This window comes from Agelaius phoeniceus, chromosome Z (genome assembly GCF_051311805.1).
Source record: "Agelaius phoeniceus isolate bAgePho1 chromosome Z, bAgePho1.hap1, whole genome shotgun sequence".
NCBI lineage: Eukaryota > Metazoa > Chordata > Aves > Passeriformes > Icteridae > Agelaius > Agelaius phoeniceus.
In genome coordinates this window covers 92,700,268-92,723,682 of record NC_135303.1, presented here as the reverse complement: position 1 = coordinate 92,723,682, position 23,415 = coordinate 92,700,268, and the positions used below count along the sequence as shown (strand labels likewise).

General features: G+C 50.5%; 1 protein-coding gene and 1 long non-coding RNA gene across 5 annotated transcripts in view; both read right to left on the bottom strand.

Annotated features, from left to right (window-relative positions):
• Positions 1-486: 486 nt before the first annotated feature.
• LOC143692203 (uncharacterized) lies at positions 487-1,786 on the bottom strand. Its single transcript, XR_013180069.1, has 2 exons — positions 1,613-1,786; positions 487-774 (listed from the first exon to the last, which is right to left on the bottom strand). It is a non-coding gene; the product is annotated as an uncharacterized LOC143692203 (long non-coding RNA).
• A 9,986-nt stretch (positions 1,787-11,772) lies between these two features.
• The window catches only part of CTIF (cap binding complex dependent translation initiation factor), a 148,602-nt gene continuing 136,959 nt past the window's right edge, over positions 11,773-23,415 (bottom strand). For all 4 annotated transcript variants that reach the window (XM_077171337.1, XM_077171336.1, XM_077171339.1 and 1 more), the window contains 2 exons: positions 18,168-18,221; positions 11,773-16,310 (listed from right to left, as the gene is read on the bottom strand). In XM_077171337.1, coding sequence (XP_077027452.1) covers positions 16,095-16,310; positions 18,168-18,221 — 270 coding nt within the window. In that variant the 3' untranslated portion in view covers positions 11,773-16,094. The remainder of the gene's footprint in view (positions 16,311-18,167; positions 18,222-23,415) is intronic.

The following is a 23,415-nucleotide window of genomic DNA, read 5'->3' as shown; positions in this document are numbered from 1 at the left end:
GATGTCCCTGCACTGTGCACAGCCCTGGGAGCCCCAGGGATGCTCAGCTCTCCTCCACCCTGCCATCCTCCCAAAATCCCTTTTCTCTCCCCAGAATTTTCCACCTCTTCAGGTGCCCCTCATGCCCCAGCCCTGCTCCCCCAGCCCCACACTTGCCTCTGTTTGCTCCGAAAATGCTGGTTTCAGCTTTCATTGCTCTCAGATGTTTTTTTGGACCCTATTAAATAACATTGCAAACGTTGATGTTAATTAAAATTCCTCCCAACCACTCCCTGCTCACCCTCCTCTTGTAACCCCTCCTTAAAACCTCACTCATTTTTGGGATCTTCCCAAACAGAGGCTCTCCAGGCCCAGCTTTCTTTTGTGGAGTCTCTCCATGCCCCATCCCTCCTCTCTAAATAAGCTCTGGGGTGCAGAGCGCTGCCTGCTTTTTTCTTTATTGCCATTTTCCCGTAATTTTATCTGTTCTCAGAGATTAGGCGTGAGGAACTTCAAAAGCATTTATCATGTTTAGGCTGGTCTCTGCGCCAGGCCTGGTATCAACAGACGCACAGCATCTCATGGGAACAGATCTCCTCAAGGCTGGCACATCTCTCTGCAAGAAAACATTTTGGGAACTGAGCTCCCACCTGTCCAGAGCTGGATATTGAATATCTGGAGCAATGTCTACCACATCCCTGGGTTTGGGCTGTTAGTAATCTCTCCTCCAGGCTTACTGGATGTTTGTTGTCCTTGTTGGAGGGGAAGGCTTCTCTTCCCTGCAGGAGGACTGGTCTGAGAAAAACATCAAAATGAGGAATTTCTTTAAACTTCAAAACACGACCCAGCCGAGGAAGCAAAGTAAACGGAATTTATAGAAAATGGTGCTGGAAGAGAGCACTTAAAATCAGTTAACCCCCTGCTAATCCCAAGGGCAATCCAGACATCATCAAACGACCCGCAATCGGTGTTTTTCCAGCCCGTTCTTAGAAATGTTAAGTGCAGCATTATTATGTCTTTTTCTCAGGCAGTTTTTCCCAGGCCTTTATTATCTGTCTGTCACCCAGGCTGCATCTTCCTTCCTGCAGGTCAAGCCCACGACTTCTCAGCCCTTCTTTTGTGATAATGAAGGGTTTATTTCCTTTCCCTCAGTGGCTGTGTTTCATGATTTACATAATTTTTATGATTATCCCTTTGTCCATTTATTAATTCTATAGACTAAACAGCACCAGGTCCTTCAAGCTTCATTTTGGGCTATCTTTTGATTTTGTAAGCACTTTACACACCATCCTCCTGACTCCCTCTGTTGTTAGTTGACCACCTTGATTATTAAGTCATTATCCAGGATTCATTAGACACCACTTACTGGGGTAAACGTTGCTTCTAACCATTATCTTTTTCTTCTCATTATTCCAGAATGTGATAGCTGTGCCCCCAGCCATCTGCCAGCTCTCCATGGCTCTGCAGAGGTGAGGGAGGGCTGTGCAAGGGCAGCTTTTCTCAGCACCAGACTGCAAAGGGGCCACAAGGAGCTTGGGGGATCTGACAAGGACCAGCCCAGCGGTTCCCAACTTCCCAACCATCATTTGGATCTCTTTGAGGACCCCATTCCCAAAAGGATGCAAACACCCACCAGAAATCTGGGGTTCCTCTGAGGTCTCTGTGGTTTTGGAACCCTGGTCCGGTTCCAGCTCACAGGATCCCGTGGAAATTCAGATTTGTGCTGGGCAGGGAGCGGCCTTGCCAGGCATTAAATGAAAATGGGTCAGGTACACCACATTTTTATCCATTCTGAAATGATGGGGTTTTTTTCCCCCATTAATACATTTTGATACGTGGAAGCATTTTGTGCTATTTATTGCAATTATCTCCGAGGATATAGCTGATTCTGCTATAAGATAAGGATTCTCCTGAAGATAAGGAGGACCCTGGAATTCCAGGAACAGCATTGCCAGTGAGATAAGCATCAGCCACAAGTGCACAGTGGGTTTCCCTTCCAGACAGAGGACATCAGACCCCCAGGCAGAGAACAAATCTCCACAAGCACAGCCAGGAATGTTTTTTCCAGTTGAAGACCTGGCCTGGGATCAGTGTGGCAAAGCAGTGAATTTTGTGGATGAGCTGCATGTCTGCTGAGGGTGTTTTAAATGCAAGAACAACACAGCACATTTATTTTCTGCTTGAAAAGCCTGCACATATTGCAGAGGTTTTGGTCAAAGAGCTCCATTTACTCTCTCACATTTTAGCTCAGGCCATTTGAGAATAAAATACATACTGAAGTGCATTTAATTGTGTTTTCATGAGTGTTTAATGATGTCTACTTCATCAAGGGTGATGATCAGAGAAACACAGAGTGTTTTGGGGTGGAAGGGCCATTAAAGATCCTCTCATTTTCCCCCCTGCCATGGGCAGGGACACCTTCCACTGTCCCAGGCTGCTCCAAACCCCATCCAGCCTGGCCTTGGGCACTGCCAGGGATCCAGGGGCAGCCACAGCTGCTCTGGGCACCCTGGGCCTCACCACCCTCACAGCCAAGAGGTTCTTTCCCAGTATCTGACCTAAATTCTAAATGTTCTTTAAGAATCCAGCTTCCTGAGGCTCAGTTTCAAGCCCATCATTGCCTAAAACAGCAGGACAAGGTGAGGTGTGCAGGGGATGGACATCACTGTGGCATCAAGACACCTCCACTGGTGATGGGCAAGGTAGGGAGCTCCCCACAAAGCCCTGCTCTCTGGAGCAAACATTGGCCCTGGGAGGGGTGACCCCTGGGGAGTTCAGGGCTGAGTTCAGCCTCAGCTCAAGCTGTAGATAAAGTTGGACATCTCTGGTGCTCAGCTGTGTCCTGTGAGCCCCTGATTGAGAGGGAGAAGATGCTCTGTCATCAGGGAAGCGGAGCGGGGGGGATGTGGGGCCTGGAGGTGTGGGGAGCAGCATGAATGTCCCTGTGGGATCCTGGTGGTGTTTCCACTCCCTGTTTCACCTCTCTTTTTTTCTCTCTTTCCTCCTCCCTCAGGCCAGGCCAAGGTCTTTTCTGTTCTGAGTTGCAGACACCTCTGTGGAGTGACCCTTAGACCAGGTTGTTTGAGGTGAGCAGAGCCCACGCCAGCCGCTGTCGATTAATTATTATTTCCAACCTCCTGCTTCTCAACCTTGGGAAACTGCTCTGTATTGGGTAATTCTTCATTCCCCCCCCCCACCCCCCCACAATGGGCAACAGTCAAAATACAGCAAATAAAACCCCTTCCCACCAAAACTGCAGGTCAGAGACAATCGGAGACAAGAGCCCCTTTTGCACAGGGGTCCAAGGGTGTCCATGGGGGTGTCCCTGCTCAAGGCACAGGTCCAGGGGCACCAGGGCCAGCAGTATTTGGGAGTGAGGTCCTGTGGCAATGCCAGGGCCCTGGCAGAGAGACAAGGTGGAGTCTGGCTGTTTCGACACCGAGTTCTTCAGCCCTCGGCACGATTTCCATTGGCACCTGTGCTGGCAGCCCGGAGGGAGAACTTTGCTCAGCTTCCTATTAACCATTTAGTTTTAATTAAAGGCATTCACCAGTCAGCTGCCACTGACCAGCTGGGAGGACAAACCAGTGGTCCCTGACCATCATGTCTTTCTATTTCTGTCACTAACCTGGCAATTTTTGGTATTGCAAGCAGGGGAGGAGATGGGTGCCAAGGGGGTGCTTAGGGAAAGGGGTGTGGGATTGTGCTTTTGGGGAGGAGAGGGAGGAACCCCCCACCCTGCAGCATGCACAGGGATGAGAACTGAGTCGTGCAAAGCCCCCCTTAGTCCTGAACTTTACCCTCTCCCTGTACATTGTTGTGAATGCCCAGTTTTGGCTGTGCACACCCCACAGGGAGGGTGAATTCCCCACCTCAATCTACCCCAAGTGCTGCACTCCTGGTACCCCCAGCAGGCTGGAGAGCCCTGGCTGCCCCTGCCATACCCACCCACACATTTCAGGGCTGAAACTGCTGCTCTGACACCTGTGAGTCAGGGTGACCAGCCTGCTGCCTGGCCCTTATCTCCTTTCATTGTCTTATCTCCTTCCAGCAGAAATTGGATTGGGACCGGGCGCCCCGGGAGCTCCAAGTGGAGCAGCCGATGCAGGCAGCTGATAATGGCATTTCCTGGAGGCAGAGCTCTTGGGCAAGGGCTCCTAGGAATAGCTCACAGGGACTGAGGGCAGGGCTTGGATGGGCAATGTGAAAAAACCCCTCTGCAGCCCTGGATTCCTTATTGCCCCCAAAACAGCCGGTGCTGAGATCCCACTGGGCACCTTGGAGGCAAAAGGAGCTCGGAGAGACCATGGGGACCTGGGATGAGCGCAGGAGGCTGAGCAGGATGGACGATGCTGGTGGCCAAGCTGCAGCTCGCTGCAGCTGGGAGTGAACAGAACATCTCCTGCACCTGGAGCAGCACGGGGAAGTGAGCCACAGCTGAAGATCCAGACTTGTCCTGAAAAAACCCCCAGCCCAAGGCAGCTGCCCCGGGGGTGAGCCTGGTGAATGCATGGGGAAGATCCCCTGGGAGGGATTCACTCCAGGCTGCCCACTGCCATCTGCCACCATCCCCTGGGTTCACACCCCACCTGGTGGGTTCCACTCACCCCATCCAGGCTTGGGGGTGATGTGGGGTTGGGGTTTGCACGCACGAGGGTGACAGCAGGGGACAAAGGCCACCAGCTGTCCTGCAGGGACCCCGGCTGAGTGCCCTGGGTGGAAAGCACGGCGGTGCCCCGGCGTCTGGGCTCCCTTCCAGGCTCATCATGGGACTGCCAGCAAATCCCCTGGGGCAATCTGATCTCCTGGAAGCCAGGCACCTATCCCTCCCTCTGGCACGTCGGGCTCTCCGTGGTTTAAGGTGCCAAAGTTCATTGACAGTGGTGGCAGCTCAGGCACACCCACCGCCCGTGCCACCCTCCATGGGACAAGGCAGGTCGCCCTGCCAGGAGGAAAGAAAACAAGGTGCAATAGGGATAAAGTCACTTTGCACCCAGGTATAAAACCTTGCAGCGGGGGGGGGAAGAACAGATCACCCCATGATACGTCCGAGATAAACCGCGGAAGTTGTAGGGCTGCTGTAGACATTGGCCAGTTTTATTTCACAGAGCAGTCAGAATTGATGATGAAACTCTGTCTGAGGCCTCACAGAGACAAATGACAAGTTTCCCAGTACTCCTTGAATGGCTATCAAATGTGTCATAGTTAGAAGCCAGCCTGGAGGGACTTTTCCTCCAGTAGGTCCTATTCCAGGAAACTAGTCTGCCCTATGCATTCCCTAGATTTGCCAGTGATCTTAGGAGGCATCTTTGTTTAAAAACTGGTGAAGTTTCCACAAACTCTTGAGTAACTTAGGAGGTGAAAATCCATGTGGCAGAAGCCTCCTGTCTGCTCTGGGGAGGGATGGTCAGCTCGCTGGGAAACACAGCTGGCCATGGAGGGGTGCGGTGCCACCTGTGCCTGCGCAGCTCTGCCGTGCGCTCAGAGTGAAACCTCCATCACCCCCTCCCCTGGCCCAGGGGGGCTGCAGTGTCCCCAGAGCGAGGTGCAGGGCTCTGTACGTGCTCCCTGCACCACCCACACACCTCTGCACAGGGCCAGCAGCTTGCACAACCCCTGGGGTCAGGGACAGGGGGCACAGCTCTGGCTCATGGGCCCCGCAGCTGCGTCCAGGCAAGCAAATTCATCTCCACTACGGGGTGGCCACAGGAAAAATAAGGATTAGGAGAAGTGGTGGTGGTGGTGGAAGGTTGTCTGGTAGCCCGGGTGGTTGGCACGGGACAAAAATGTGCCCAAAATCCCTTGGAGCATCTCCAGTGCAGAGTGCTGTGGTCCCTCTGCAAGCTGACTCCCAGATTTCCCCGTTGTCTTCTCACCCTTGGCTGGGCTGGGCAGACCCAGGGCTGAGCCTGGGGAAGGCTTGGTCAGCCCTGCACTACCCCAGCTGCAAACACCTGAAATGGATTAAATCCAGCCTGACATGGGATAAATCCTGTGGCAGTATCTGAGCCACCACATCAGCACCTCGGACTGGGAATACCATGAGCAGAGCCTTTCCAATCCGAGGAGGCCGTCAAACCACAGTGAAATCACAGAAAGACCAAGTTAAAATAAAACAATCCAGTGCCCCCCACTTGCCTCCCTCCCTGTGAACTCCGCTGAACTTTGAAAAACTAAAATGAAACAGGGCTGAGTTCAGCCTCAGTTCAAGTTGTAGATAAAGTTCAACCTACTTCTAATTCTGTCCTGACAATTCCCACCAGAAAATAGGCTCCAGCACTGTGCCCTGGAGGTAAGCCATCCCAGACCCCCTCTGTGTCCCCAAAATCTCCTGCCCACCTGCAGGAGGAACAAAAAGCACGAGGCCAAGTGTGCCAGAGACCCAGGGGACCATTCCCCTTGGGAATCTTCACCCCACGGGGCTGGCACCACCCCACGGGGCTGGCACCACCCCACGGGGCTGGCTGTCCCTATCCCTGCCCAGGCAGGGCCACCCCGGGCTGGGACAGGGCTCCAAGGGACATTTTTTACCCCATTGCTTCCCTTAGGGAACGTCTCTCCAATCCAGCACCACGGGAGCAATGGGAGGTGGAGAAGAGGGTAATTAGGGGAGGAATTGGGAGACAAGGGCTGTGCAGGCAGGGGTGGGGAGCACGAGAGGAGATGAGGCTCCTGCAGCCTCCTCCTGGCATTTACAGGGGAATGTGGGGGTGATTCCCAGGGGGATTTTGGGATGAAAATCCAGTGCACCCCAGGGAGAATGGAGGTTGTGTATTCCTCGCCTCTGGAAGTGTTCCAGGCCAGGCTGGACAGGGCTTGGAGCTCCCTGGGCTGGTGGAAAGCACACCTGCCCATAGCAGGGGGTGGAACAGGGTGATCTTGAAGGTCCCTCCCAACCCAAACCCTTCTGCAGTTCTGTGATTCTGTAGTGCAGAAAGTGCTAACAAGGGGAGAAAACCCTTGCACAAGGTTCTGGGGACCCAAATGTGAACTGTGGGGACCGGGATGGTCACCAGCTCCCAAAAAGGTGAGTGCAGGTGGTGACGGGCAGAAGGACAACTCATCTTCCCCAAGAAGGAGACATCCTCATCTGTGGAAAGGGAGCTGAGGTGGCCAAAAGTGACAGCACAGAGCTGGAAACATGCCTGCAAACACAGAGGGAGCAAAGGGAAATATAAATTACAGGACAGAGAGCAAATGGAGAAAAAAATGTGTAAATTCAGCTGAAAACCAGAACTCAGGCAGCAGCACTGGGTTATTTGGGTTTAGTCCCCTTGGAAGAGCAGTGAGCCCCTGCAGCACCCTTCAAGTGCTCAGAAAAAAACAATGTAAATGCAATTTTATATAAAGAATATATACAGCAGGATGATTGTAAAAACTAATTGCAATCACCACATGCAAAACAATCCCTGCCCCAAACACTTCGTGGCTCCCCCAAAACAAGACTGCATTTATCTCTAGGAAATCAGCCCAAACCCACGGTTTCTAACAAATACCCTGCATTTTTTGTGCTTGAAAAGAAGAGCAGAGCAGCCCTGCTAACTGGGGGTTGGTTCCTTACACAAGTTGTAAAATCCAGCCCTGGGGAGAGAAGTTACCTTTGCTGTAAAACAATCTGCCGACTGGATTTCACAATCTCTGTCGTCTTTCTCTCCCCACAGCAATATTTTTACGGTGTTTGCCCTCAAACCAGTTTTTCATCAGCCGACATGTGTAATTACCCCCAGACAGGTTTTGGATAACCCATCCCCCGGTGCAGCTTCTCCTCCCACCCTAATCTACCCAACCTTCCAGCCTTGCTTTGAAAACTGACCTCTTTTGGACCTCAAAATTTAATATCATAAACAAAAAAAAAAGTCTATTTAAAATTGCATTCTGAGCTTGCATGTTGCTAATTCCTGGAAATGTACAAGGCCAGGGGTTTGGGATAGTGGAAGGTGACCCTGCCCATGGCAGGGGGTGGAATGAGGTGATCTCTAAGGTTCCTTCCAACCCAAACCATTCTGAGATTCCGTGATTCCAGGATCAAGGCAGGGAGTAGTAAATGCTGATCAGGATTTACTTCAGGGTTTTATCCCAGTAAGAAAAAAAAAAAAACAAAACACAAAAAGCCAAAGTGCCAGTGCCAGATGATTTGGCAGTGGTTGATGGATGGGAGCTGGGGAAGCCCCAGCTCAGCTGACACCTGCCCTGGTGCTCCATGACCCACCTGTGCACGGCACCCTGGCTCTGCACGGCTGATGCCAGAGCACAGGATTCTGTGCCAAGCAAGCCCAGGCTCCTGCAGAGCTCAGTGCTGTGGGTTCTGAAGGCAAAAGAGCCCTGCTTGCTGCCCACCTCCAGCCACAGGAGAAGCCAGAAGGAGCTCCTCCCTGGAGCCTGTGTGAAGCAAGAGCAGCTGGGATCTGTCCCTCGGATTGGGAAACCTGGCTGCTCCGTCTGTACCTTGAAGCACCCTCCAAATAAAAGCCAGGCTTGGTGCTGCGTGTAGAAGTGTGGAAATGGTCTTCATGGCCATCCACTTGGACTTTGCACAGGTCCTGGATGCCAGGGAATCTCACGGGCCACTGTCTTGGCCTGCCCAGGCAGGAGGATGGAATGAGATGATCCTTAAGGTCCCTTCCAACACAAACCACTCAGTGATTCTGTGATCCCGTGACCCCTCCTGCCCATGCAGACCCTCACACAGATGCCCAGCTCCTCAGGCAGCTGCTCCCACACTTCCACCAGCTGCAGGGATCTGCTCCAAGACCTGGTTTCTGCCCACAGCTCCACACCAGGGACTGCTGTAGGGCCACCAGCAGCAGGGTCTGTGCAGTCCTATCCCATCTTCCCAGGATCACTGAGGTTGGGGAAGCCTTCCAAGATCAATGAGTCCAACCTATGAGCAATCCCCACTTTGTCACCCAGCCAAGAGTGGCGTGTCACTCATTCCTGGGACGCTTCCACTTGGATGGGGACTCCACCTCCTCCCTGGGCACCCCCTTCCCCTGCCTGACCCCCCTTTCCATGGAGAAATTCCTCCTGATGCCCAACTTGATGTTTTGGCTGCAAGGCCACACGTGTCAGGCATTTGGACACCAAGAATGACAGGGGGGGACAGAAATGCTGATGCATTTACCCTGGCAGGGCTGGGAGGAGAGGAGCAGAGGCTGAGGGAAGCCCAGGACCATGGCAAAGGTGATTTCTCCCATCAGACCGTGGCCATCTCCTGGCATTGCTCCCCCAAAGTGGAAACTTCTGATGGGAAAGCTCTGTGGGAAGTTATTGAAAAGGTCTGAGCTAATAAAATCCAATTTGTTTAAATGTTATTGCTACAGCAACACAACATACATTGAAACAAAGCACTTTGGTGAAAAACTGGCATGATTTAGGACAGAATGAAATTCTGAAATCCTGGGATTTCTCTTGAGAGGCACTTTGTGTTTTTTCCCATTGGCTCTGGGCAAACAAAGCCAAACATCCATTTCTGGGACCATCCATCCTCGAGACCCCATGCTCACCTGTACCAGCAAGGACAACCACAGTGAGCCCTCCAAGAGGTACAGGCAGTGTCTGCATCCCTGGAAATGCCCACATCAGTAATTTGCAGCGCAAGGATGCAACATTTCTTGCAGAAATCTTCCTCTAGGAGTTCAGACAAATCCTGGGGAGCAGGACAGACATCAAGCTATGCTCAGCAGTCACATTTATGTAGCCACTCAAGTCTCCAGCTTTATAACTGGGTATCATAGTGCAGGATACAAAAGGAAGAGGCCACAGTCTTGTAATGTGCATTATTGTTTTAATATCGCTGTTTTCCTTGCATCCCAAGCACTAATCACCTAAGCTACAGTTCAGCTGGCAAACAGAGCAGCAATGCAGTTACATTTAGGTTACTTATCTTTGCTGCCCATCTTGCCACCAGCAGGACCATTTAAAAAACTCCCCCTAAAACTCAGCAGAGATACGGAGCTGCTTCAAGAGGAGAACATCCTGCGTCCTGACTGTTTGCAGGTTTGCCATGTTTTAGGGAAGCCAAGCAATCTTACTCTGATCCATGGAGTCTTTATTTGCTGCTGTCTGGGTTTTTGGCAGACGTGAGGAATTCACAGAAATACTCCTGCATCTTGAAAGCTTCGACTCTGTAGTGATGCCCATCCATCTGCTCCTAATCTTGTGTTACTGCAGGTTATTTTCTCATTTAATGCATCTTGGTGGTCCCAGGGGCCCCAGGGATCTCTGCTCTTGGCTTGTCTGCTCCCAGTGCTGATAAACTCTTCCCAGAGCTGGTCCAGATGCTCAGACCCCTGATTATGAGCAGGCCAAACTCCAGCAGGGTCTGGCTGTAGATGGGGCTGAAGGTCTGGCTGCAGGTGGGGGCTCATGATGGGGATGTTTAGGGGTGGAAAGGGTGGCACAAGGTCAGATATGCTATTTCATAGAACCACAGAAGGGTTTGGGCTGGAAGGGACCCAAAACACCCCCTTGTTCCACCCCCTGCCATGGCAGGGACACCTTCCCCCACTGTCCCAGGCTGCTCCAAGCCCCATCCAGCCTGGCCTGGGACACTGCCAGGGATCCAGGGGCAGCCACAGCTGCTCTGGGCACCCTGGGCCTCACCACCCTCACAGCCAAGAGGTTCTTTCCCAGTATCTGATCTAAATTCTAAATGTTCTTTAAGAATCCAGCTTCCTGAGGCTCAGTTTCAAGCCCATCATTGCTTAAAACAGCAGGACAAGGTGAGGTGTGCAGGGGATGGACATCAGTGTGGCATCAAGACACCTCCACTGGTGATGGGCAAGGTAGGGAGCTCCCCACAAAGCCCTGCTCTCTGGAGCAAACATTGGCTCTGTGGGGAGGTGACCCCTGGGGAGTTTGGACATCTCTGGTGCTCAGCTGTGTCCTGTGAGCCCCTGATTGAGAGGGAGAAGATTCTCTGTCATCAGGGAAACGGAGCGGGGATGTGGGGATTAGAGGTGTGGGGAGCAACATACACATCCCTGTGGGATCCTGGTGGTGTTTCCACTCCTTGTTTCACCTCCATCTGGTTTTCCCCTCTCTTTTTATCTCCCTCTGACCAGGAAAAGAAGCTCAGGCACTTCAGTCAGCTAAAAATTACTTGAGGTTGAGAAGGGTTTTCCAGAGGAGACCTTGGAGTAATCCTGTTTTTTCTGAGATTGGCTCAGTTGGTCAGAGCCCAGTGCCGGTATTGGCAATGTTGTGGCTTCCTCCCTGTGTGGGCCACGCACTGGAGAGCTGGACTTGATGGTCCCTGTGGGTCCCTGCCAAGTCAGAATGTTCTGTGATTTTGTGACAAACTTCTTAAGTATCATTTTCAAAGACTATTTTTAACAGGCATCAGTGGTTGGCGAGCCCTTGTTGCTGCAGCACTGGGTGGAATGTATGTGATTAAACTGTGGGGTCCTCTAGCAGACCCCCAGGCCCAGCTGAGGTAGGACACAAAGAGGTGGGAAATGCACCTTGGGCAGAGGACAGGGACACCGTGGGCAGCTGTGCAGGCAGATGTGGAGAACAGGCTCACTCCATCACCCATGGAGCTCTGAGCCCCCTGCTCATTCCCACAGGAGTGACAGGGAGAGGCACCAAACCTCACCGGAGGAGCAGCAGGACGTGAGCAGTGCCAGGAGCACTGAGCCATCCACACAGAGCCCTCCTGAGCTGTGCTCCCACCATGAGGGACATCCTGCTCCCACCACCCACATATTCCTTTCTCTCCATCCTGAACTAAAGGATGGTCCCTCCCAGAGCAGGAGAAGCGACACCCCGTACCCACAAAGAGATGGGGAAATGTCAAGCTTTAAACATTTATTACTCAGATGAGGCATTTTATAGCATACAGTGGATCTGGATGTTCTATAAACAAAGACTGAATTGCCACAAAGAGTTATGAGCTCCCTTGTTTTAACAGTCTCTGAAATGCTGAAAACGATGAGTTTGTGATTTCTCTAAGTATGAATATCTAGTCTTTACTCTCCCCAAAACCTTTTTCCTTTTTTTTTTTTGATTTTTAAAAATTTTTTAAAGCGCTTAGTTTAACAAATATGATTAAATTAAAAATGTTGCTTTTTCAAATGCAAATAAATACATAAAAAAAATTGCTAGCATTAACTCCTTGTTCTGCAGGACACCGCAGCTCCCTTGGCTATTGACAGTGGACTTAGCAACCCTTAGTATAATTTCTTCTGAAAAAATACTGAAAATATCACCAGGACTGCTTAATAGCTATCACCAAGAAGAGCAAAATTAGTGTAAAGCCATAAAATACCCAGCAGGGAAATTAAAAAAAAAAAAAATCATATTTAAGATTTTGAGAGATTTCCAAGTGAGGGGTGTTATAAAAATAAGCATGAAAATAAATCATAAGTTATTCTGACAAGTTTTCTTTCAAAGCCATCAATCATGCCAAGAATAGATACTAATTAATCTCCTTCAGGGGAAGAGGGGAACCAAGCAAATCACTTACTTTTCCTTTTTTTTTTTTTTCTCCCCATTTTTGTTTCACCTCCATATACGCGAGACTTCTCCGAACAGCAGTGGAATCCCTCATGGGGAAACCAAGCAAGTCACTTTCTGCGTAGCAAACCTCGTCAGTTTGGAAAGATTTCTACCAGGAATTCTGAGGTGAATAATAACCTGGGGAGCCTGGCAGGGTGTCAGCAAACCTGCTCTGCATCCCAGGGAGATGGGCACAGAGGTGATGCTGCAGCCTCCACACCACCCTGAGGTTTGGCCCCACACACATTTGGCCCGAGGGGTTTGCTTTCCCCCTTTGCTGATGTAGTTGTATGGGGACAACGCAGTAAAACCCCCACACAAACACTTTTATTGAGCAGCAAAGATGGAATCTGGCTGATTTAGGGAGATGTAACTGGTGGCTTTGCACCCAAAAATACATTTTGGAGAATTACGCTCTTTGGCGATCGTTTGCAAAGTAAGCCAAAAGATTAAAAAAAAAAAAAAAAAGAAAAAAATAAAAGAGAGAGAAGAAAACACTCCAGGATCCCCAGGTGCTTTCACCCCCAAAAATTCCCCAGTGCTGTTCCCCATCCTGCCCATCAAATGTCCTCGTGGTACCTCTTTTCCCAACACGATACCCTGGTGAATGATGTCATGTGTGTGCCAGCTTCCTGATGATGGACTTCAGAAAGATACCAATGGCAGCATGTATTTTTTGGGGAGACACCCCCATTTTTGGTCAACATTCTGATTCTTGTACATCAACAGAGTGACTGATGTATCAAAGCAGTTAATGGCTGGACGAAGGTATGCTAATAGCAGAGATAAATGGCAAGACATTAAAAAACGACGGATTTCACATGAAAGTTCTTCATTTCCAGTGTTGGAAGGGAAAGTCATGGGCCAAGCCTGGTCAGTGGGGGATTCAGGATTGCCCCACAATGAGAAAATTGAATAAGCTCTCACAGCAGGTAGGGGTAGGGAAATGCTTTAGGAGAAATACTGCCCTGTGGCTTACACTTTGACTCTGAATGCCTCCTGATGCACTGATGGGTGAAAAATTCAAGTTTTTAGAAAAAAAATCCCCAATTATCTGTGTTTTTATTTTCTTTTTTCTTCTTTCACTACATCCCAAGAAAAAATTCCGTGGGAAGTGAGAAGCTGCAGGGGCCAGAGTGGCAGTCTGGATCACTGCTGGCAGGATCCCTGGCACCCCAACCTACCAGGTTGCTGTCCCTGCTATAGGACTTTGCTGTTCTTAAAAAAAAAAAAAAGAAAAAAAAAAGACCAAACAACAAGACAAAACTGTTTTTCAGGCCTTCTCCCAGAAGACTGACACTCTGCCTGAGTGCACTGTGATGGGTGTTATATCCCCTTCTCCTCCACTCCTTGAGAATTCAGGGAGCAGAAAAAACAAAGAGCGATGGGCACAGCCCTGAGCCTTGTAATACTGATGGGCTTTGCCGTCCTAATGAAGTTCATCTGCTCATTAACACTATCAAACCACGTTGCTACTAATGAAGCTGACCCAACGCAAGGCGCCCTCACTGTGCGAAGCTCCTGGGCTCGAATACCTGAAGCAAAAGTTAGTTCTTCCAGGCAATTCTAGTGAACTCAGCAATCATTTTGCTGCTTTCTAGGCAGACAAGAAAACTGAAGCTCCTCTTTCCAGCTCCTCTTGCTCCAGGTGCAAAATGAAAACTGGATCAGCAGACAACCAGACGAAAATTCAGGTAATGTTGAGTTGCAGCATCACGATGCTCACCCCCCTGCAATGCATTTTCTGCTGGAAATTTCTGCCCTTTAAATTTTGCAGCAAAAGCTTCCTCCCCATCGCAGACAGACCAACACATTCATAAGGCACCCAAGAACATACTGCACATCCAAGGAGGTCGGGGTGAAATCTTTCTTCTCTACAAGCCACCAGAAATGCAACGTTTTGCTTGGAAAAATGGGTTTGAGCTGCTGAGCTCAGGCCCAGCCTGCCTGGTCCGGGTCCGTGTGTGCCATCTCTGTGGCATAAATTCTCTTATCATAAAAGGAATAAATTGAACAGTGAGAAGAAGCCAGGATGAGCTGATGGCATCATGCCTTGGCTCTTGCATGCAGGATGGGCCTGCACCCTCGCTAGGCTTCACTAGAAAAACCACCTGGAGGGATTTCCTAAGTCAAAGTGTTTCTAGATCAGCAAATAGGAGCCCACCATGTCTTCTTCATGATTCAGGTGTTGCCCCAGACCAGCCTCTCACCCTCTGGGTGGCACCTCCCCACCGTCCCCCACAGCTGTCCTCTCCCTTGGGATGCTCCAGCAAGGAGCCATGAGGGGATCCTGGAGCCCCCTGGGGATCCCCGAGCACACCCTGCCTCCCTGAAGCTGTCCCCCATCCTCAATGGCATGGGACAGAGCTGCTCCTGCACACTGCACACACCTAGGAACGCTGGATAGCATATTCAGCTAGTTAGAAGCCAGGCTCAAACTTCTATTTTTGGCTTTTTCTATTTTTCCCTCTTCTTTTTTCCTTTTTTTTTTTTTCGCTATACGCTGCTTGTCTTTTCTTTACCAGCCTCCAAAAAACATCAAACCTTCATTTCTCCCTTGCCCTGTACATTATTAGGCCCAACTATAACAGGCCTGGATTTAAATGTATAATTACAACCATGACAGTAATAACAATAAAGCACTCCTTCAATGAAAAAAAAAAAAAATTATTACAAAAAAAAAGTTAAATGATTATAGTGGCTGAAGAATAACGGCGACTTGAACAGCAAGAGCCACAGAATCCCCTGTTTTTAGAGCGCCCAGCTCAAAGGAAACGTTTCTCAATCCACCGAGGAGGTTACTGGTAAGATGACAGTGGCTATGTAACTTCTGCAGTGGCTTTAGGACTCCTTTAAAACACTCCTCCTGCTTCAGCATCTTCACATAAACCGTTTCCCAGCTCGAGGGAAGGCGCTGCTCTCCCCGTCCCCGAGCTGCTCACCACTGTCCGTCCAACAATACATTAAGATAAGAAGAAATTACCAACGCTCGAGGAAAAGAAAACCCAGTGCAAGTAAGAAAGTCGTCCCGCTCTCCAATCTGCCTCTGAAGGGGTGGCGGGTAGGTGGGGGGAACACACAGAAAGTCGAAAACAAGAGAAGGAGGGGGGGGACCTAACGCAAGCCCCGCTTGACAAAAGCCATCAATTATGAGCGTCTGGTGTAGTGTGTGCCTGGCTTTGTCCTCCCGAGACATCTGCTGCGTGCTGTCTCCTGCCAGTTGGCCAGGGAAAGGCAGGAGGACGGCGTGAAAACAATACTAGCCCCCACTTAGATTATTTTTTTTTTTTCCCTCCTTTTCCAAATTCTCTGTCTTCTTTCGAAAGCCAAACAATAACCCGGCGGGATGCGCTGCTGCTGCTTGAGCAATGAGTTCAGAAAAAGAAACCCCTAAAACAAAACCACGGCAGGGAGGAGGGGTGGCACTTGGCGAGGCGGCTGAAAAAGAAACATGCTGCTCCCTCCCCACCCCACGAACGTATTCTCGAGCATGCTGGGGTTTGGTCTGCTGGGGGATTTAAATCAGAAAAGCTCTTGCCGGGTCCCGTCAAGGCGCATGTCTTCTTCTTCTTCTTCTTCTTCTTCTCGTCCCTTACCACCCCACCTTGCCCTGCCCCTCAAGCTGTCAGTTTTTGGATGGTCTTGTTGTAGTACTGCGTGATGGTGGGCGTCAGGGGGTTCCAGTTGTTGGCGTGCAGCTCGATGACCTCCAGCAGCAGGGACCTGGTCAGCATGGACTCGGAGGGACACAGCATCTTGTCGCGTGCTATCGCCAGCAGCTCCGTCATCATCTCGGGCAGCTGCTCCTCCAGCAGCCGGCCGGTGCTCTGCAGCTGTCGGGAGAAGAAGGGGTCAACCATGGATTACTGATCCTTGTGGGTCCCTTCTAGCTTGAGACAGGCTAGGATTCTACCACTCTAGGATGGTAAAACACCCCCTCTGGCTTCTTAGAGACACCTCTCCCATCCCGTCGATTCTGCCCTGCCTGGTGCAGGCAAGGTTAAAGGCGTCATGGCTTTTGAAAACCAAAACCACCCAGCAGCAGGCTCCAAGAGCTGAACATGAAGGGTGAGGTTTTCAAAAGCATCCACACCAGGCTGCTGGAGGAGTGAATGGTTCAGCTCCCACTGACTTCAAAGGCAGCAGCGACGGATTGCTTTTGAAAAAAAGAAAAAAAATCCCACCTAAAAATCATGCTATTGTCAAAACAAAGTGCAGGCTGTGATGTGGTATTCCTGCCTTCTACCTGGCCCTTCATTTACTCGCTGATTCAGAGCTCCCAGTGACTCCCAGTCATTATCTGGAATAAGCAGAACGCGCCTGTGTGCATAACAAATCCTGCCCTGCCGAGATCTGCATTTATACCTGTCGTGCTGCTTTGCTGGAGACAGCCAAAGGCTTCTTCTAAAACAATTACTCCTTGGAGAGCCTCCATTGGGTAGCACAAGCCCTAGGTGGTTCCACAGAGGAGGTCTAAGTTTGGGGTGGACAGTGATGAGTCTGTGGGAGGCTCCCTAAAGCAGAGCTCCCCAAAGTCCTCACCTTAAAAATCAAACCCACCTCCTCATCTGCTTTGCTGAATTTTAACTATTCAGGCTGCAACTTCAACTGCTCTCTGCAAGAAAAGAATCTGTCCCCATGGGCCCATCACTTCCCAAAAAAAAGTAACCAACAGGAACTCTGCTAGAATTCACAGAATCATAGAATCAGTTAAGTTGGAAGAGGCCCCCAAGGTCATTGAGTCCAACTTGTGACTGATCACCAACTTATCAGCCAGACCAGAGCACTGAGTGCCATGTCCAGCCACGTCCTTCTCTGCAAAACTGCTGCTGAGCACAGTGAGTCATGGGGCAGCTTTTGCTCCAATACAGCTGTTTCTGTGTTAAAAACTGAATGGAGGGTGAGATCTGAAGGGACCAGGATGATACAATATTGTGACGGGACTCCAGGTAAACTTCTGCATCCATTTACATGCATCAGGAGCCCAGTGACAGAGTCTCAAGGGCTCTCATCTCACACTGGTTTTCTACCTGAACTGTTCTTGTGAGACCCAACCTGAATCCAACTCTGGATTCCTCCGAACAGGAAGGGCATTGACCTGCTGGAGTGAGGCCAAAGGAGGCCACGGAGCTGCTGCCAGGGCTGGAGCCCCTCTGCTCTGGAGCCAGCCTGGCACAGCTGAGGCTGCTCAGCTGCACAAGAGAAGGCTCCAGGGACACCTCAGAGCCCCTGCCAGGGCCTCCAGGGGCTCCAGCAGAGCTGCACAGGGACTGGGGACAAGGCCTGCAGGGACAGCAGGCAGGCAATGGCTCCCAGTGCCAGAGGGCAGGCACAGATTTTGGGCTCTTGGCAATTAGGAATTGCTGGCTGGGAGGGTGGGCAGGCCCTGGCCCAGGGTGCCCAGAGCAGCTGTGGCTGCCCCTGGATCCCTGGCAGTGTCCCAGGCCAGGCTGGATGGGGCTTGGAGCAGCCTGGGACAGTGGAAAAGTGTTCACGGGCATTGCAGATGGGTTGGACTAAATGACCTCCAAAGGTCCCTTCCAATCCAAACCATTTGATCATTCCAAAATGCACAGAGGCCACACAGCTGTTGGGTCTGGAAACATCCAACAGCTGCATGACACATGCATGGGCAAGGATGGAAGGGGTAAAGCAATGAGATCAGGGCAGATGTAGAGGTGCTTCCCTACCTCCATGGAGCAGCAAAGCACGGCATCCTCCTTCACATCCTGAGATTGCAACAACTGCAAAAGACAGAAGAGACAGTGAGAAATGTATGATCTTCTTCTTCTTCCTCCTCCTCCTCCTCCCTTATGACTTTCCTTCTATGTCTTTGTCTAGCTTGGCTTTTGACACTTCCAGGAGAAAGGACACAAAATCAGAAGGAGAGAAGAAAACAGATCGATTTAAAAGATTTAAAGTAAACAGTGACAAAACATGGGGTAAAACTTAGATGAACAACTTTCATAATAGATTTTATTTAGGTTACATTGCTTTTTTGATCCCATGGCAGGCAGTGAGAAAACACTCATTTCACACAGGGAATAAATGCAGCCATCAGTCAACAACACTGGAGTAGCACAAACCTAGGAGTGGCTGTTTGGAAAGGTAGGGCTCTGCCACCCACCCCTGAACCTCTCCATCCCCATGGGGACACTTCTGACAGCCACAAAAGTGCCTGAGCTACATCCAATTCACTGTAATTAATATGGCTCCTTCTAGGCTGGTTACACAGTGCTGCAAGGGCAGGGGTGCCGATGAAACTACGGAGTTACAGGTGCCCAAATCCAACCCTGCTCTGCTCTCCATGAACTCTGAGTTACAAACACAAGCTTGCAGGCAGGAGCAGCTTTCAGGAAAGACCCAAAATGTTGTCGGGCATGGCACAGCATGGTGCAGGAAGATGCTCATCTCTCTTGGTTCAGACTCAGGGTGTGCAGCAAGCATCAACAGCTCCACCTGACAATGGCAAAGTGTAGGAACTCAGCATGTCTCACCCCACAAACACTGAAACCACGAGCAAGGACCCTCAAAACAGGACCAAAAGTATGGACTTTCCTTTGTTCTTGTCTTTATGACAGTTAAAGGCACCAGGAAAACTCAAAGCTATAGCCACTTCCATCCCATCACTTTGGAATGAACAAGCCCTGATGGCCCTGAGCTAATCCCTGTGTGCCGTAACCCCTGAGCAAAAGGAGAAAAGATGGGAAAACTGGCTTCACTATCATCTGACATTCATTAGAGAGAAGCAGACTTTTTAAAAGCAGTTGAACTGATTAAAACTGCCCATATAAAAATCACTCAGTGTAACTAAATGTTACACTGAAGTCATATCGATTAGTTAAAATCAGAATTGTGACTCTGAGCCTTAAGATCTCTCTGTCCCATTCTTATTTTTCCACGCTTCTTTCCCTCTACAAATAAATGTCTGTTTACCAGCTCCACATTGGCTGGAAAACCAATGATAGGGGAAAGAAGATGTAACACAAGAAACAACCACTATCTCAGAGTTTTGTCTTCGGTTTTCAGCAGAAAGAAGATTGTTTGCTTTGAGGATGGTGTTCACAGCATCTCTGTCCCTCTCCTTAGCCAAAGCTTCAGCCAGGGTTTCTCAAATCATCCAACAGGTTTTTTTTTCTACCCCACCCCCCCACCCCCCAGTTTATCTTTCTGCTAAGTTGTTTGGAAAATGTTAGTTAAGCCCAAGACGTGCTCTGAGATAAGTTCTCGCAAACAGTTCAGATTCCTCACAAGAAAACATGAGATTATTTTAAACCCAACACCAACAATGAAAAAAAATATCAGTTAGGGAAAAATATAAACAGGCAGTAGTCCAGATATTCCCTCCTGGGGTATTTAGCTCATGAGCATGGCATGAAGCAGGGCTGCAAATAAAGTAACAGACAATACCTTTTAACAACACCTTTCTTATTTTTGGTATTCTTCAGTGAAGAACATAACACAACAACTAAAGCTTGAAAGTAGAGTTACGATTGACTCCAACCTTTCCTCTGCCATGGTCTCCTCAGTGATCCTGCTCCCTGCTCAGGGTATGTGATCATAGGAAGGCTGCAGCTTCACTAGCCCCAGCTCCCACACACAGGCAGGGACATGCTTCCCTACCTCAAAAGGTGTTTGTGAGGATGAACATGTCCCTGTCAAGTGCTCAGGTACTTGGCTAATGAGGAACAGTCTCACCTTCCTATGATGAAACAAAGAACACATCCTACCCCCAGCCCTGGGCAGGCACCCTCCAACTTCACACTGCCCTCATGGACACCTGATCTTCATCTGATGTGACTTGGTTGAATGAGGAGAATGGGTGTGCTCCAGTGTGTCCATCAGGGTGCCATGTGCTCCACCTTGTCCATGGAGGCACCATGTGCTCCACTTTGCCCATCCATACCATGCACTGCACCTCATCCACCCAGGACCCACCAGCTCCATTGCTCCAGAGGCACCATGTGCTCCACTTTGCCCATCCAGGTACCATGCACAGCACCTCACCCACCCAGGATCCACCAGCTCCATTGCTCCAGAGGCACCATGTGCTCCACTTTGCCCATCCAGGTACCATGCACTGCACCTCATCCACCCAGGATCCACCAGCTCCATTGCTCCAGAGGCACCATGTGCTCCACTTTGTCCATCCAGATACCATGCACAGCACCTCATCCACCCAGGATCCACCCAGCTCCATTGCTCCAGAGGCACCATGTGCCCCACCTTGCCCACCCAAGTACCACATGCTCCACTGCTCCAGCAGGCTGCCAAGGGACACCAGTCTGAGGCACTACAGGTGAGCCTCTGCCTGAGACAGGTAGGCTGGGGAGGCCCACAGCCTGCCCACCAAGCCCAGGCACATCCCTGTGCACGAGGGACAGCCCAGCAGTGAGATCTGCTGCTGCTCTGGAGAACCAGAGTCCAAATCCATGGCCACAGATGCCTGCAAGCCACTTGCATCAGTGCAATGGACTGAAGCCTGGAGGATCAGAACGATCCATTGTTTCTCTGTGTGTTGCTGACCATGTTTGTAGCATGCTGGGGTGTAGGCACTATCTGCCTCTGAGCCCTGCATGACAGAGCAGGAGGAGATCAGGGAGCCTGGCGTGGGCACTGAACCTTGCTGACTGCAAGGACTGTGCTGCCTGGGGTCCCACCATGGATGTCCTCACCCATCAATGACAACTTGCTTGTATTTCTCAAAGGGTGTTTCATCCCCACTGATGGTGCCCCATGTGAGCACCAGGTACTCAAAGCACTGGGGAGGTTCCTTCAGCCAGAGCACAGTGTTTCCCAAAGCTCTGTCACCCCTGAGTCAGACCTGACCAGGGCTGCAAAAAAAAAAAAAAAAAAAAAAAGTGAAAATGTTTTGAGAGCTGCATGGAAATCACAGCCCTAAAGTCCCAGCACTCGTGTGACCACCCAGCCAATTGCATTCACTGTTTGCAATCTAATTCATATTTACTTAAAATATTTTAAGGTAAACACTCTATACCCATTAAATTAGCACTCCCACATTGGAATTATTATTTATTTAACTATTTATAGCCGCTCCTCCCTGCTGCGTGCCTCTGCCCAAATCCCACTGTGGGCACCATCCCATCCCTCTCCACCAGGTTCCCACAGGGTTCAAACCAGCTGGTGGACGTGGACGAGTGATCTGAAAGAGGAGCATGAGGCAGACAAGAGGGCAGGTGAGCTGGGACTCACGAGCTCCTCAGTTTAACCTGTAATCATCCCCTGGAGGCTGGGGCTGTCTGCGAGAAAAACTTCCCTTTGCTCTCCAGCCGGTTTCCCCTGTATCGGGCGAAGCTGGGCAATGAAAGCAGCAGTTCCTGCTGGAGAGCAGACAAAGAGTCTGCCTGATTTCCTAAGAGAGGAGGCTGCATGCCAGAATCTGCCCGGCCAGTCATATAATACCCAGCCTCAGTTGCGAAAGGCTTCTCACTTTTGTTTCTGGTGCTGGACTTGCTGCTTTGCAGACTGGTGTGAGGTATCAGGCGCCTTCTCATTCAAATTTCTGTGTCACTCAGAGAGATGAGCTCTGGACAAGGTCCTCTGCAGAGCCAGTGTGCCCAGGTGGGCTCTGGGTGCTAGACATTTGCATAAGGAACCCAAACTAAGTTTTGGGGTCTGCTCCTGGAAGTGCTGCGTGTTGTGGTGAGTAGCAGTGCCTTGCAAGGTGGCTCTTGAGCTCAATTGGCATCCTTGGCGTGCTATTGGGACCCATCTCCCCCGGCCTCCATGCCCCCAGAGCCTTCTCTTCACATCTCTGCAGAGGTAAGCATCACAAACCACATGAGGTGGACACGCAGCCATGGCTGAAGGACCAAAGGAGCCCTAAAACTGCAGCTATGCCTCATCACAGAGAGAGCCAGCTTGGTCCTCCTGAACAGCAGGAGATGCATGTGTATGGGGTGCAGGCCACCAGGAGCAAACCAAAAAGCGAACACAATGGGACTCAGCCCAAATATTTGAGTTTTATTATCTGCTTTCTGAGATCACCTGGCCTGCTGAGAAGCTGAAGTGCTTACTTGGTGTTTTCAGGGGTGCCCACACCATGAGGAGGACAGGAGAACCCGTCCCACCACCCCTTATCACTAAACCACGCAGGTTTAATTGTGTTCTTCAGCAACTCTCCCCAGGAGATGGGGTGGGAGCAGCCCAACACACGCATTACCCTTTCCAGATGCAATGATACTTCTCCTGCAAGGCACAGTGCTAATTACTGTGTACGATATTGCTTGCAAAACTACACATAAGCAATGCTGGCCACTAACTACCCCTTAGCATGCAGCGTTTCATGACGCTTTGGTGATGACTCCAGCGTGAAAGCACAAGAAACCTGGAAAATATCCACGCAGAGCCGCTGGGAGAGGCTGGGATGAGACCCAGGGAAAGCCGGGCTGACCGCAGCCCACGCGCCGCTCTCCCCGACAGGCATCTCGGGTTCACGGGTCCAGTGGCAACAGGCACGGACACCCCGGCAGCCTCGGGGCTGAGGCTGCCCACAGGTATGCTTTTCACACACACCTGGGTCACCAGGAGGTGCCTCCCAGTATTCTCCCCTCCCAGGGACTGTGGAGCATGACCTCAGGGGAACCAGCGTGCTGCAGACGCATGGCCCAGGTGCAGCAATCGGCTCGCTGGTGTGGAGCAAGGCCAGGGGGAAAAGGGAGACACATTTCCTTCAGGGAGATTTGTGCCACTTGGAGCTTAAGCAGAGGGGACATACTGTACTGGAAGTGTGGGAGAGATGGTGCTTCCCAGTCCTGCTTTTAAGCAGAAAGTGTCTTGGGAAGAGCCATGATGGACTTGGTCCTCTCACAGATGGATCTGCTCCAGCTCTGTGGTCAGGATCATCATGGACACCCCCTTATGAAGGGAGCTTATAAGAAAGATAAGGACTAAGTTTTTAGTCTTAAAACTTTTTTT